At 43.0% G+C, this 14,549-nt stretch overlaps 1 protein-coding gene across 1 annotated transcript in view; it reads left to right on the top strand.

Moving 5' to 3' along the window:
* PLXDC2 (plexin domain containing 2) overlaps positions 1 to 14,549 on the top strand; it is a 236,243-nt gene that overhangs the window by 154,183 nt on the left and 67,511 nt on the right. The window contains exons 6-7 of the mRNA XM_029077538.2: positions 3,162 to 3,280; positions 10,112 to 10,211. Coding sequence (XP_028933371.1) covers positions 3,162 to 3,280; positions 10,112 to 10,211 — 219 coding nt within the window. The remainder of the gene's footprint in view (positions 1 to 3,161; positions 3,281 to 10,111; positions 10,212 to 14,549) is intronic.

Below are 14,549 nucleotides of genomic sequence, written 5' to 3'. Positions count from 1 at the left end.
GCAACACTGTACTAAGCGCCAGGCCAGTTCCAAGAAAAGCAGATTAGACTCAGGTACTGCCGCACAGGGCTTACGGTATCCGATGGAGGGAAAAGAGATGCATCATTTCCAGGGTTCTTTTGTGTTGGTTATTTTATTTCCTTTCTCATTTAATGACAGAAAATGCCTTGGTGCTCACTTTGAACCTTGGCATGGGTCTGTCTGATGGACAGATTGATTGAGTTGGTCACTAACCAGATCCTTGACCAGCAGTAGAATTCTGTAATTTATTCATTTATATTGATGGCTGTCTTCCCCTCTAGGCTGTAAGCTCGTTGTGGGCAGGGAATGTGTCTCTTTATTTTGATACTGTACTCTCCCCAGCACTTAATACAGTGTTCTGCACCCCATAAGCATTCAATAAATACCATTGAATGAATGAATTCAGAAACCCTACAATCTGCATTTTGCATAGGCAGGGAACATGTCTACCAACTCTCCCCAGCGCTTAGTACAGTATTCTGCCCAACACATGCTCAGTAGATACCACTGATTGATTGGCTGACTGATCACATGGAGAACTGTCACAGGAACAAGCTTGAGGAACAAGTCAAATGCTAACCTAGACAGGAGATAGGAATTCAACTGGAGGGCTCTAGCCCAACTTTTGTAAAGCTCATATTGGCCCTTACATGTCAGCTGGGAGAATTAGGTAATTAGAAGTAGGACTGCCTTAGTACTTCATAATGAAGGGCAATGGGTGGGACAGTCTTACATTCCTCTGCCATTTCTGTAGGATGATTTCACCAGAAAGCTCATCTCCCTGTTTTAGTAGGTGAGGGCAGCAGATAATATGCCTAATTCTCCCAGCTGATGCGTAAGGGCCAAGATGGGCTTTACAAAATTTGGTTTAATCACCAAGAACTCAGTGAGCACCTGTATTGAAGAGCTAGCTTGGGTTTTTGTTGTATTTGGCTTTTTCACCTTTGAATTGTACTAATTGTTAGAAAACAGCAGTGGATTACAATACGCTGAGTTGAAATACAGGGAAAAAAGCATGGCCTAGGGGATAGAGCCCGGGCCTGGGAGTTAGAAGGACCTGGATTCTAATTCCAGCCTTGCCACTCATCTGCTGTGACCTTGGGCAAGTCACCTAACTTCTCTATGCCTTAGTTACTGTAAAATGGGGATTAAGAGTGCGCACTCTATGTGAGACATGGAGTGTGTCCAACCTGATTTGCTTGTGTCTACCCCAGAGCTTAGTACAGTGCCTGGCACATAGTAAACACTTAACAAATACCATTAAAATGGCCTCTGTGGTAACCTCAGTCTCTGCAAATAAAGCAGGCGCAGGTTCTTTTTGCCATAAAGATTCTGACACTACTGAAGATTGTCAGGACTCCCAATCTCCATCCCTCTTAGACTGCAAGCCCTGAATTGGTCTGCATCCGACCTGATTGTCCTGTATCTACCCCAGAGCTTAGTATAGTATACTCGAGCCACAGTATGCGCTTAACAAATACCTGCATCATTATTATTATCACACACACACATATTGTGTGTGTGCCGCCTATGGGCTACTCCCGATTGAGTTGTTTGGGTCAATATTTCATCGAGGTTTCACTGGAGGCTTCAGGATGGTACTCTGTTTAGTGCTCTGCCTGTCAGGCCATTTCTTGTTAAACAGCCCCATGGGGCTCTCCGCTGGCTTGGGAGCTTTCAGGTTGAGGATCAGGCAGCTTTGCTGATGCCTCTTGTGTTCCTGAATCGATTGTCAGGAAAAACCTCTCACCCAGAGAAGCCAGGCAATATCCGAAAGAGGTCCCAAAGATTTCTAGCAAATCTGAAGTAGCAAGGCCACCCATATCTGACAGACACCAAAGATATGAAGTCACTTCTCCCATCCCAGGCTCTGATTCAGCAAGCGAATAAACCATTTGGTCATATTTATTCAGCATTTACTATGTACAGAGCACTTTACTAAATGCATGAGACAGTACCATACAACAGTAAACAGACATATTCCTTGCCCACAACGTGCTTAAACCCCACCTCTTTAAAGCCACATGAGCATTGATCAATCAGTAGATCAATCAATGGTATTTATTGAGCACTTACCCTGGGCAGAGCTTGGGAGAGCACAATACAACGGAGTCGATGGTCATGTTCCCAGGCCACAAGGAGCTTACAGTCCCAAGGGGGAGACAGACTTTAAAATAAATTACAGATATGTACGCAAGTGCTATGGTGCTTAGGGTGGGGAGAATATCAAGTGCTTAAAGGGGACATATCAAGGTGTGGAGGCGACACAGAAGGCAGAGGGAGGAGAGGAAATGAAGCAAAGGGAGCGGTGAATGCTGTCTAGGACAAACTTCCATTAAGCCTAGCATGTCACTGAAGTACAGTGGAAAGAGCACAAGCCTGGGTATCTGAGGACCTGGGTTCTAATCCCAGTCCTGCCTCTTGCCCACTGCATGACCTTTGGGCAAGCTGCTTGATTTTTTTTCTGTGCCTCCATTTCCTCATCCCTAAAATGGAGATTAAAGTCTTTCTCTCTCCTCTTTAGACCACAAGTCTTGTATAGGACAGGGACTGTGTCCAACCTGTTTATCTTGTAACTACTCCAGCACTTAATGCAGTGCTAGACACTCTGTAAGTGCCAAACAAATAATAATAATAAAAAGAGTGGTATTTATTAAGGGCTTACTATGTGTCAAGAACTATTCTAAGTGCTGGAGAAAATACAGGATAATCAGGACAGACAGAGTCCTTGTCCCACATGTAGCTCACAGTCTAGAGGAAGTAGGATTTCATTCCCATTTTACAATTGTGGTAACAGAGGCCCACAGAATGAAGTGACTTGCCCAGAGTCACAAAGTAGACAAGTGGCAGAGCCAGGATTAGAATTCAGTTCCTCTGACTCCCAGAACCCGGCTCTTACCGAATTGCAATTGCTATTCCGTATTGCTATTACATATTGTAGTATTAATGTCACTACTACTATTATTATTTTTATTATTATTGTTATTATTTTTGCGATTGAACTCAAAAAACAACAGGTGGGATGGAAGACCAAAAGTGGCTTTTTGAAATGCCAGTGCCAATGCTAGTATCATCTCCCTAGCATCAATTTTGGTGTTTTTCTCCCTCTTTTGCCTCGTCTTTCCCGACTGGGTCTTCAGGGACAGCACTGGTGGTGCAGTGGGATCATGTCCATCTCCAGGATAATTACAACCTGGGCAGCTTCACATTCCAAGCAACCCTCCTCAGTGACGGCAGGATCATTTTCGGATATAAAGAAGTAAGTGCGGCAGAAGGGATGTATTTTCCTCAGTACTTGGGTAGCAGTTGAATCTCCTCTTTTCTCTTTGTCACTGCTTGATCATCAATGCCAAGTGAATCGAAAAAAATATATATATATATAAAACATAATGATATAATATATAAACATATATTGTGAAGTCATCCTGCATATTCGAAAAAGATACCACTGACTCTGTGAAGTTCCCCTGTGGGTATATGTGTGCATGGCCTGCTTCTAAACTGGAATGTCCTCCCTCTTCATAGGCAACAGATGATCACTCTCCCCACATTGGGTACTCAAATAGGTTGTCCTTTGTTGGGTTGTTGTGCTTCACGTTTGCAGCGCCTGGTGCTGTTTATTGTCTCCTTGTCTCTCTTTCCATGTGAACTTTTTTTTTTTAACATGGTATTTGATAAGAACCTAATATGTGCCAGGCACTGTACCAAGTGCTGAGGTAGATACAAGATAATCAGGTTGGACACAGTCCATGTCCCACATGGTGCTCATAGATTTAATCCCCTTTTTGCAGATGAGATAACTGAGGCATGCCAAAGTGTGGTGACTCCCCCAGGTCACCCAGCAGGCAAACAGTAAAGCCGGGATTAGAGTCCAAGTCCTCTGACTTACGGGCTCGTGCTCTTTCCCATGTCCTGTCCCACATGGCGCTCACAGTCTCAATCCACATTTTCCAGATGAAGTAACTGAGGCTCAGAAAAGTAAAGTGACTTGTCCAAGGTCACACAGCAGATGCGTGGTAGAGCCAGGATTAGAACCCATGTCCTTCTGACTCCCAGGCCCGTGCTCTATCTACTACACCATGAGTGACCAGCTCCTGATATTATCCGAGTGGCCCAAGTCACTATGGGAAAAACCACTTAAATGACTTCACTCCTGTTCGTAGCATCAAGATCCTGGTGGCTGCTGTCCGTTACCAACCACTCTGGGGACTTAGGGACGATGATGGATATCTTGAAATTGAGAAGCAACATGGCCTTAGTGGATAGACCTAGGACCTGGGAGTCAGAAGGACCCGGGTTCTAATCCCAGCTCTGCCGCTTGTCTGCTGGTGACTTTGGGCAAGTCACTTCACTTTTCTGAGCCTCAATTCCCTCATTTGGAAAATGGGGATTTAAACTGTGAGCCCCATTTAGGACAGGGACTATGTCCAACCTGATTAACTTGTATATACCAGAGAGCTTAATAGTGTTCCTGGCACAAAGCAAGCTCTTAGCAAATACCATAAAAAATATATGTGTATATGTTTATATAATGAATTATTCATTTATATTACTGTCCATCTCCCCCTCTACACTGTAAAATCATTGTTAGAAGGGAAAGTGACTGCCAACTCTGTTGTAGTGTACTCTCCCAAGCACTCAGTACCGTGTTCTGCAAGTAGTATATGCTCAGTAAATATCATTGATGATGTTGATGATGATAGCAGACTTCAGTTCTGTTGTGCCCTCTCAGGGAAAGGTGTATCTATGTTGCCACACAACCATGAGGAACAAGGAATAAAGAAGATTGTTTTCTGGAGATTTGGGGGCCATTTGATTTCTACCAGGAGACACAGGAGACCTCAGGGTTAAATCTGAAAGGAGGCCTATCTTCAAGAATGTTTAATAGAGAGAATTGCATTTTAATCTAGTCTCCTGTTTCAATACTCAAAGCTAATGTTCCTTACTGTAACATTTACTGTTCCTGTCTAAGAATACGTAATGAGTACGTGGTCAATGCCAATTAACTGGCGAGGCCAATAGCACCCTTAATGGCTTTGGATGTTGTTCGAGATTTCGTTGACACGCAGACTGCCTCTCTACATTAAAAGTCTAATGACCCTTCATTCAGGTAATCATCCAGAAAAATCAGTGTTATGAAAGTTGGACACTTGCTGAAATTGCTCTGTGGGTGGAGGAGGAACTAGTTCCCGGAGGGAACTGTTGTTCTTCTCCAAGAGAAAAAGCAGGAGGGCATGAGAAGGGTAAACATGTAATCCATGCTCACTGCTTGGGCACTAATATTGATGGAGGGGCTCCACACCAAGAAACTCAAAGCCTTTGCAAACATGAATGGAGAAAGGTGAAAAAAGAGAAAAAAGGATCGAGATGCCTTCTAGGGGAAGTCATCCTGAAGAGAGCAGAGAAAAATAGATTATTCACCGCAGAGGCTCCCATATTTCCATGGGGTTTTTATGGTGTTTGTTAAGTGGTTATGTGTCAACTGCTGTTCTAAGTGCTGAGGTAGGTACAAGATAATCAGGTTGGACATAGTTCCGGTCCCACATGGGGCTCACAGTCTAAATAGGAGGGAGAACAAGTGTTTCATTCCCATTTGACAGTTGAGGGAACTGAGGTACAGAGAAGTGAAGTGACTTGCCCAAGGTCACAAAGAAAATTGGATTCAGTCCCTGTCCTGCATGGGGTGCACAGACTTAATCCCCATTTTACAGATGAGATCACTGAGGCCCAGAGAAGTGCAGTGACTTGCCCAAAATCATGCAGCCGACCAGCAGCCGGGCCAGTATTAGAACCCAGGGTCTCTGACTCCCAGGCCCGTTCTCTTTCCTTTAGGTCGCGCTGCTTCTGTTTTATTCAGGTCTCACTCCTATTCCTTAATAAACCGATACACAAAGGAGAATGGAAATCATTTTTGTCAGTCAGTGCTGCTCTCTTTATTGCCTGTAAATGGGGATCCTACACGGGAAGCGTACAATAGCATTTTAATAGTGTCACGGTTCTTTGATTAACCATTCAGGCATAGTCCTAAGAGGCAAATTGAGACCTTTTAAAACAAGTGCTTAAGATCAAAAAGGGCAGTGTAAATAATTGGGCAATTAGGGTTGGACCTACCAACCCTAGATTCTTAACCCTTTGCCATCCATCCATGTCTCCCTGTATGCATTTGGATCTGTGACCTTTGGACATTTAATATTCTCCCCACAGCACTATGTATGGATCTTTAAATCATATGTTATAAATGACTTATTTATTCATATTAATGTGTCTCCTCCTTAGACTGTAAGCTCATTATACTAATTATGTTGCATTGTCCTTTCCCAAGCACTTAGTGCAGTGCTCTGTGCATACAAAGCATTTGATCAATGCCATTGATTGATCAATTGATTCTGCACCAGAATTTCTACCAGGTGGTAGTTACAGTGTAGAAATTGCAGGAAAAACTAGGAATCAACCTTATTTACTGAGGACCTATCATATGCAAAGCTTTGCACTCGGTGCTGGGAAGAGTCCAAAGAGTAAGAGACAAGAGCCCTGCTCTTGTGGAGATTATGGTGTAATGGGGGGACTGACAGAAGCAAGTTAGAAATGGATGGAAGCCAGGAAGAAACAACACTGCAGCTGCTGATGAGATTGAGGTAGGATAAATAGGTAAATGAATAAATGTAAATTGATGCATTGGAGTTTGTGCGTAAGCACTGAGAGACAGTGTGGAAACAAACTGTCCAACCTGATGGTCTTGAATCTAACCCATGCTTAGTAGAGTGCTTGGCATGTTGTAAATGCTTAGCAAACAAAAAAAACAACAGGTACTCAGGGTGGCTGATAGAGGAACATGATAATAATGATTATGGTACTCGGTAAATGCCATATTCCAAGCACTGAGATAGGTACAAAATAATCAGATTAAACACAATCACTGTCCCATTTGATGTGGTAAAATGGAGTTTACCCAGGAGAATATCTCCCAGAGAATGTAGGTTCACTCAAATGATAAAGTGTGGAATCATGCCTCCTTTTATTCATCAAGTTTATTGAAATTTATGCTCATTTTATGCATTTATCTACTTCATGACAAGCTTGGTTAAACCCAGGGTGACAAAGAGTTACTGAAAGATTTGTCTTTTTTACCCAAACATCAGTATGCTGAAAGCTTTGTCAAGAAATGGATATCGTTGCAGAAAAATGTGCATCCAATTTGAGAGTTTTTAGAGGAACAAAAGTAATGCACAGAAGAAAATAGAGTCTTATTCACGCTCTGCCTATTTCATCATCATTTTGAGGCCTGTCATAATTATTATGCTGAATGCATGATTTGATTTGTAGCTTACTCATCAATAAAATTGCTTCATTGCAATTGACTGTTGATAACAAGGGCAGAAAAACCCAATACAAGGCCTTCATTTTGATTCTCTCCTCCCATTTTCCTCTCCTTCCTGCCCTTCACTGAATTCTTCATGACAACCTGACTGCTGATGTCGTATCCAACGTGCTATTTAATAAAATCTCACCACATAGGTGCTTTCTCACTACCACTTGCTCTTCTTAGAGTTGGTTTTCTTCATATCTAACCCCAAGTCTCTCTTCCTTATCCGATTCCCTGTAGAAACGCTAAATAATTCCCCGCCTTCAGTTATAACACTGGCAGCAATTGCAGCTGTATTAAATCTCTTCTAGACTATGTCATTTTTTCACCAGCTGCTTCTGTCTTAGCCTGGAATTTTTCACCTTTATAAAATCTTGGCTTCTGTAATATCCATTCAAAGTTATCAAGACTATCTGAAATTCCATGTGTGATTTCAACTGGGATGGAATTCCAGAATGCAAAGCAAGGCCTGCTGTAGAAAATCATTAACATAAATGAGGGCAAAGAAATTCACTTTAGCCTACCAATCCAGATTTCTGGGCTGAATTATCCAGATCATCAAGATCAAATTGTAGTTGATCTGAAGTATCCTAATGATTTGCAATTGCAAGTACTGGGAAGCAGCATGGGCTACTGGAATGACTACGGGCCTGGGAGTCAGAAGGGCCTGGGTTCTAATTCCGGCTCCACCACATATCTGATGTGTGACCTTGGGCAAGTCACTTAACTTCTCTGTGTCTCATCTGTTAAAATGGGGATTCAATTCTTACTTAGTTTCCCTCTTCCTTAATAATAATAATAATAATGTTGGTATTAAGTGCTTACTATGTGCAGAGCACTGTTCTAAGCGCTAGGGTAGACACAGGGGAATCAGGTTGTCCCATGTGGGGCTCACAGTCTTAATCCCCATTTTACAGATGAGGGAACTGAGGCACAGAGAAGTTAAGTGACTTGCCCACAGTCACACAGCTGACAAGTGGCAGAGCTGGGATTCGAACTCATGAGCCCTGACTCCTTAGACTGTGACTGTGGGACTTGATTACTTTGTATCTACCCCAGCATTCAATACAATGTTTGACACATAGTCAGCCTTGACAAATACCACATATATGGCTTAAACTTGCCCGATAGGTAAGCATTACCTTGGTATTCAGAGGAGGCTGTTGAAGATCCATTTATTACGATTTCTGTAAGTAGAACATCCACACAAGTCCTGGTGGTTAAAATTTTAAAATGCTGGCCAAACTTGCACTTGTAGGTAAATCAGGATGCCTGGAGGAAGTTGAAATCCTCCCCAAGATTGTCTCAACTTATTTTCTATAATGTAAATATGCACTAAAGAGCAACAATCAATTAACGACATTCATTGAGTGCTTACTTTGTTCAGAGCACTGCACTAAGCACTTGGGAGAGTACAGGGGTCCCAGTTTCCTCCTGAAAACTTGTTTCACAATCAAAATTTCCCCAACATTTCTGTTTCCTTTCTTTTTCAATGAAAACTTAGATTCCCAAGACTTTAGGAAGCCTGAGAGAAACCGAGGGGAGGTGTACAGTATTTTTGGAGTGCCCACTGGGTGAGGGCAAGTTGGACCCAATGATCCCATTTCCTGATTTCTGGCCCCATTTTCCATCATCCACCCATGAGCTCGGCCAGGGCTCTTCCACAATGGCAGGAACCAAGAAGCACCTCAAAAAACTTTAACATCCACTCCTAAATCATCACAACATTCTGAGTCACGGGCCATCTCTACATAAAATTCATATGAGTGACACAGTTCAGGAGTTTACCAGAAGCAGCATGGCCTAGTGGAAAGAGTACAGGCCTGGGAGTGAGAAGGACCTAGGTTCTAATTCCGGCTCTGCCACTTGTCTGCTCTGTGACCTCGGGCAAGTGACTTAATTTCTCTGGGCCTCAGTTATCTCATCTGCAAAATAGGGATTAAGATTAGGAGCCCTATGTGGGACAAGGACTGCGTCCAACCCAATTATGTTGTATCTATCCCAGCACTTAGTACAGTGCCTGGCACATAGCATTTAGCAAATACCACAATTATTATTAGTAAGAGCGCAGGCCTGGGAATCCAAGGACCTGGGTTCTAATCCTGACTCTGCCAATCATCTGCTGTGTGATCTTGAGCAAGTTACTTGACTTTTTTATGGTATTTCTGTGTGCCAGTCACTCTTCTAAGCACTGGGGTAGATACAAACTAATCAGGTTGAACACTATCCCTGTCCACATGGGACTTACAGTCATTCATTCAATCATATTTTTAAGTGTTTACTGTGTGCAGAGCTCAGTCTTAATGCACATTTTACAGTTGAGGGAACTGAGGCCCAGTGAAGTGACTTTCGCAAAGTCACACGGCAGACAAATGGCACAGCCAGGATTAGAACCCAGCTCCTTCCGACTCCCAGGTCTGTACTCTATCATGCTGCTTCTCTGTGCCTCAGTTACCTCATCTACAAAATGAGGATTTAAGGCCTCTTCCCCCTCCTACTTAGACTAGGAGCCCCATGTGGGAGCTGATTATCTTGTCTCTGCTCCAGCATTTAGAAGAGGGGAAAAGAAAAATGACATCTTATTCCCCACTATTCCCTTCTAACTGGATACCTTGATTCATCCATTAAGCACACAAACCTCGGTGATCATTCCAACAAAATATTGTTTATTTTTTTTAATATGGGGTAAACTCAGGCCTAACAAACTCCACTGTCTTTGTTTTCTAGATTCCTGTCTCGGTGTCAGCGATAAGTTCGATAAACCATCCAGTGAAGGTGGGCCTGTCTGATGCCTTCGTGGTGGTCCACAGGATCCAACAAATTCCCAGTATGTAGAAGAAGGGTATTAAATCCAATGGGGGTATGCAGGCAAGAGATTAATTCTAGACCATCTACTTAGTTCACTTAGTCCAATTCAGCTCATTAATGAAAATGTACTTGTATTTGGTGTGTAACTCTCAGTGGGGTTTTCTGTCTTATTGTTTTTCTTGAACTAATAATAGTTCAAAAGGACCAATTTTTAATAGTAGTATTAGTATTTATTAAGTTCTTACTGTGTGCTGAGCACTGTACTAAGCACTGGGAAAGACTACTCTCTTGGTAATTAGACACATTAGTCCTTCAGGGGGCTATCGGTTTAGAGACAGCAGCCAAGCGAAACAGGTGATGAGAAGCAACGTGACCTGACAAGAAGCAGTGTGGCCTAGTGGAAAGAGCATGGGCATGGAAGTCAGAAGACCTGGGTTCTAATTCCAGCTCTGCCACTTGTCTGCAGTATGACCTTGAATAAGTCACTTCACTTCTATGGGCCTCAGTTACCTCATCTGTAAAATGAGGATTAAGACTGTGAACTCCATGTGGGACTTTTGTCGAATGCTTTTATCAGTTAAAACTTTAACTCAGAGAACTGGCAAGACTTAAATAGAGTTCCTTATAGATGAGAAAGGGAAAGATGTTCAGGATTTCTTTGGGGAAAATAGGCAAGGTGAAGTTTTGAGTCTTTTTTGTTGTTGATTTTGGAAAGGGAAATGAGACATGGACTGTATCCAACTCAATTATCTTGTATCTACCCCAGCGCTTAGTACAATACCTGGCATGTAGTAAGTGCTTAACAAATATGGGCTTTCTGTGTGAAAGACACTGAACTAAGCAGGGGGAAAAATGTCATAGGTGAGAATTAGACCTGGTTCCTAGCCCTCAGAGGGCTCCCAATCTAAGGATAAAGAAGGAAGAGGGCACCTCTTATATTTATCCCAACACTTAATGAAACGTTGCATAGCATTGAGATGCAGTCCAGCATAGTGAATAGAGTACAGGTTTGGGAGTCAGAAGGTCATGGGTTCTAATACGCCACTTGTCTGCTGTGTGACCTTCGGCAAGTCACTTATCTTCTCTGTGCCTCAGTTCCCTCATCCGGAAAATGGGATTGAGAATGTGAGCCCCAAGTGGGATAGGGACTGTGTCTAACCTGAAAACTTCCTCGCACATAGTAAGTGCTTAACAAATACTATTATTATTATTACAATGCCTGACACATGGTAAGTGCTTAACAAACGCCATGATTAAAAAAGAAAAGAAACACAAGTGCCTGTTCACCCTTCCCAGGCAGAAGCAGGAGCTAATGGGAAGTGCCGACAGGGTAAGAGCAGCTTCTCTCCCAGCCTGCAGATTTTCTGGTGGAACACAAGCAACTCTGCTCGCTTATCCTTAAACTTTCCACCTCATCTGCCCCCAGTGTATACCATGTGAGCGAGATTCAGCCTCATTCCACTCATTTCCTCCATCACCTCCACAATAAGAGATGGTTCCTAAATTCATTGTACCCGAGTCCCCGCGGCCTCTGTAGCAGCATTTGGCCCCCACAACCACCGACTCTACTCTTGGAGGGTGTAATACTTTCCTGGGAGCTCTGTTGGAGAGACTTCTCGTGGCTCCACCTCACCAGTCTGCGATTTGTGAGACGTCCCCTTAATCTGAGAAAGCCACTAAATCCAGGCGGATATTCCAGAAACCCAATTGTGCTTCCAACAAAGCAGGAATATATGAATATACGCATCCGATATAATAACTGCCTGGAAGAACTGTTAAATAACGTCCACTCATGGAGAGCCGATGAGCTTCCGTTTAAGGCAGCATATTCCTGCATTCTTGTCTTTCAAAGGTGTTAAATCAACCATGCCTCCAGTCAATTATGGCAAAAGTGAAATGAAAGACTAGTTGTTTTAGTTTATTTGTTGGTTCTTTAGGACATAGAAAGAATTTCAATTGCAGCTTGCTTTTGTCAGAAAGCACCTCAGAGATCCTGTAGTTATATTTTTGGCTTTTGTCAGTTAAACCTTTAACTCAGAGAACTGGCAAGACTTAAATAAACTAGAGTACCCTACAGATGAGAAAGGGAAAGATGTTCAGGATTTCTTTGGGGAAAATAGGCAAGATGAAGTTTTGGGTCTTTTTTGTTGTTGATGGTGAAAACGGAAAGAAAAAACTTTTAAAGAGCAAATATATTTCCTTTTCAGGGACCTTTAGGTCATGTCTCATAGTCAGTTTACGGTTGTGATGATCCTGCTTAATATCCTTTTAGCTGTTTTGCATAAAAGCCTGGTTGTGATGGTTGTTTTAGAGGAATCAAGGAAAAAGTCTTCCCCGTGGATTCATACCCTTTGGGCACTTGATATTCACCCTACCTTCAGCCCCACAGCATTTCTGTACAAAACCATAATTTATTTTAAAGTCTGTCTCCCCTTCTAGAATGTGAGCTCCTTATGGGTGGGGGAATGCCTCTGTTCATGATGGTCAGGGAACGTGTGTATTGATTGTTACATTGTACTCTTCCAAGCACAGTACAGTGCTCTGCACACAGCAGGCATTCAGTAAATACAATTGAATAATAAATGAATGAGTACCCTCCCAAATGCAAAGAACACTGTCCCGCCCACAGTAAGGTCTCCGTAAACACCAGTAATTGATTGACTGATCCAAAGTGCACGGTTTGGAGTTAACATTCAGGCAGAAGGCAAGGCACAGGCATTTGGATCTGATGATATCTGCAGCTCCAAAGCCAGCATGTTAATCTTCCCCCCCAAATGCCCTAGCCATGGCACCAAGCTTGGCCAAGTCATTTAACTTCTCCATGCCTCCCTTTCCTCATCTGCAAAATTCCTGTTTTCCTTCCTGCTTAGGCTATGAGTCCCAGGTGGAACGGAGACTATGTCTGATCTCTTGATCTTGTATCCATTGCAGCGGCTAGTACAGTGCTTGGCATGTAGTAAGCACTTAAGATGCCATCATTATTATTATAAGATTATCATTAGTATTGGTGTCATTATTATTATTGTTGTTAGTATCAGTATTTTTTCTGCCAACTCAGGTTCAGGAGGAAGGAATGAGTAAGTGAGCTCCTTACGGACAGGCAGAGCATCTACCAACTCTGTTGTACTCTCCCAAGCACTTAGTACAGTCCTCTGTACAAAGTAAGTGCTCAGTAAATACCATTGATTGATTAGTTGATTGATTTTCTGCCAACTCAGATTCAGGGAAAAGGAGTGAGTAATAAGTAGTTATGGTACATGTTAAGTGCTCACTATGTGCCAAACACCATTCTAAGAGTTGGGGTAGATACAAGTTAATCAGGTTGGACGCAGTCCCCACCCCACAAGGGGCTCACACTCTTAATCCCCGTTTTGCAGGTAAGGTAACTGAGGGCCAGAAAAGTTAAATGACTTGCCCAAGGTCACACAGCAGACATGTGACAGAGCTGGGATTAGAACCCTGGGATTAGAAGGGATTAAGTCCTTCTGACTCCCAGGCCCATGCTCTATCCACTAAGCTAACTGGTTCTCTGTAAGTAAGTTAGCTTGTTTTGGGCAGAGAATGTGTCTGTCAGCTCTTATAAGCACTCAGTACAATGCTCTGCACCCAGTAAGCACTCAATAAATACCAATGCTTGATTTACTGAGCCAAGTGATGCTTGGGCTGGATATGGTAGCTACTATGAGAGCCAAATGGCATGTAGCCTTGACAGCCGACCACCTGGGATAAGCCCTGGTGACCATATCCTATTTGGAGAGTCCCAAGATGGTGGAATCTGGGCACAGACACACTGCAATTGTCCGTACATTCATCCCACTTGGATCCATTGAAGAAGGAAGCAGGCCCGGAGAATCAGCCAGGACAACGGACCAGTCCGTAGGAACCAAGAAGCCTCTGCCATGCTAAACTATTGGCTGACTGCTCATGTGGCAGCTAAACCCATTTCTACATGTTCTTCCCCAAATTTAAATGGAGAACAGCTGGTCTTTGTCCTCTGTAACTGCTCAGAGACCGAATGACGATGACCCCATTGTGGCCGCCTGTCTTCAAAATCCCCCTTTGTTAGACTTTCTTCAGAGAGAAGGAGTGAGCCTGCTTCAGTCAGTCAATCATATTTATTGAGTACTTACTGTTTGCAGACTACTGTACTAAGCTCTTGGGAGAGTATCGTATAACAATATAACAGAAACATTCTCTGCCCACAATGAGCTTACTGTCTAGAGGATGTGCATAGAGTTTAAAGGAAGACCTCGTGGAAAGAGCAGGGGCCTGAGACACAGAGGACCTAGGTTATTATCTGGCCTCCACCACATGCTTGCTGGGTGACCTTGGGTAAGTCGGTTAACTTTTTAACTTT

This window comes from Ornithorhynchus anatinus, chromosome 13 (genome assembly GCF_004115215.2).
Source record: "Ornithorhynchus anatinus isolate Pmale09 chromosome 13, mOrnAna1.pri.v4, whole genome shotgun sequence".
NCBI classification, from domain to species: Eukaryota; Metazoa; Chordata; class Mammalia; order Monotremata; family Ornithorhynchidae; genus Ornithorhynchus; species Ornithorhynchus anatinus.
Note: the sequence above shows the minus strand (reverse complement) of the source record. Positions and strands in the feature narration are given on the sequence as shown.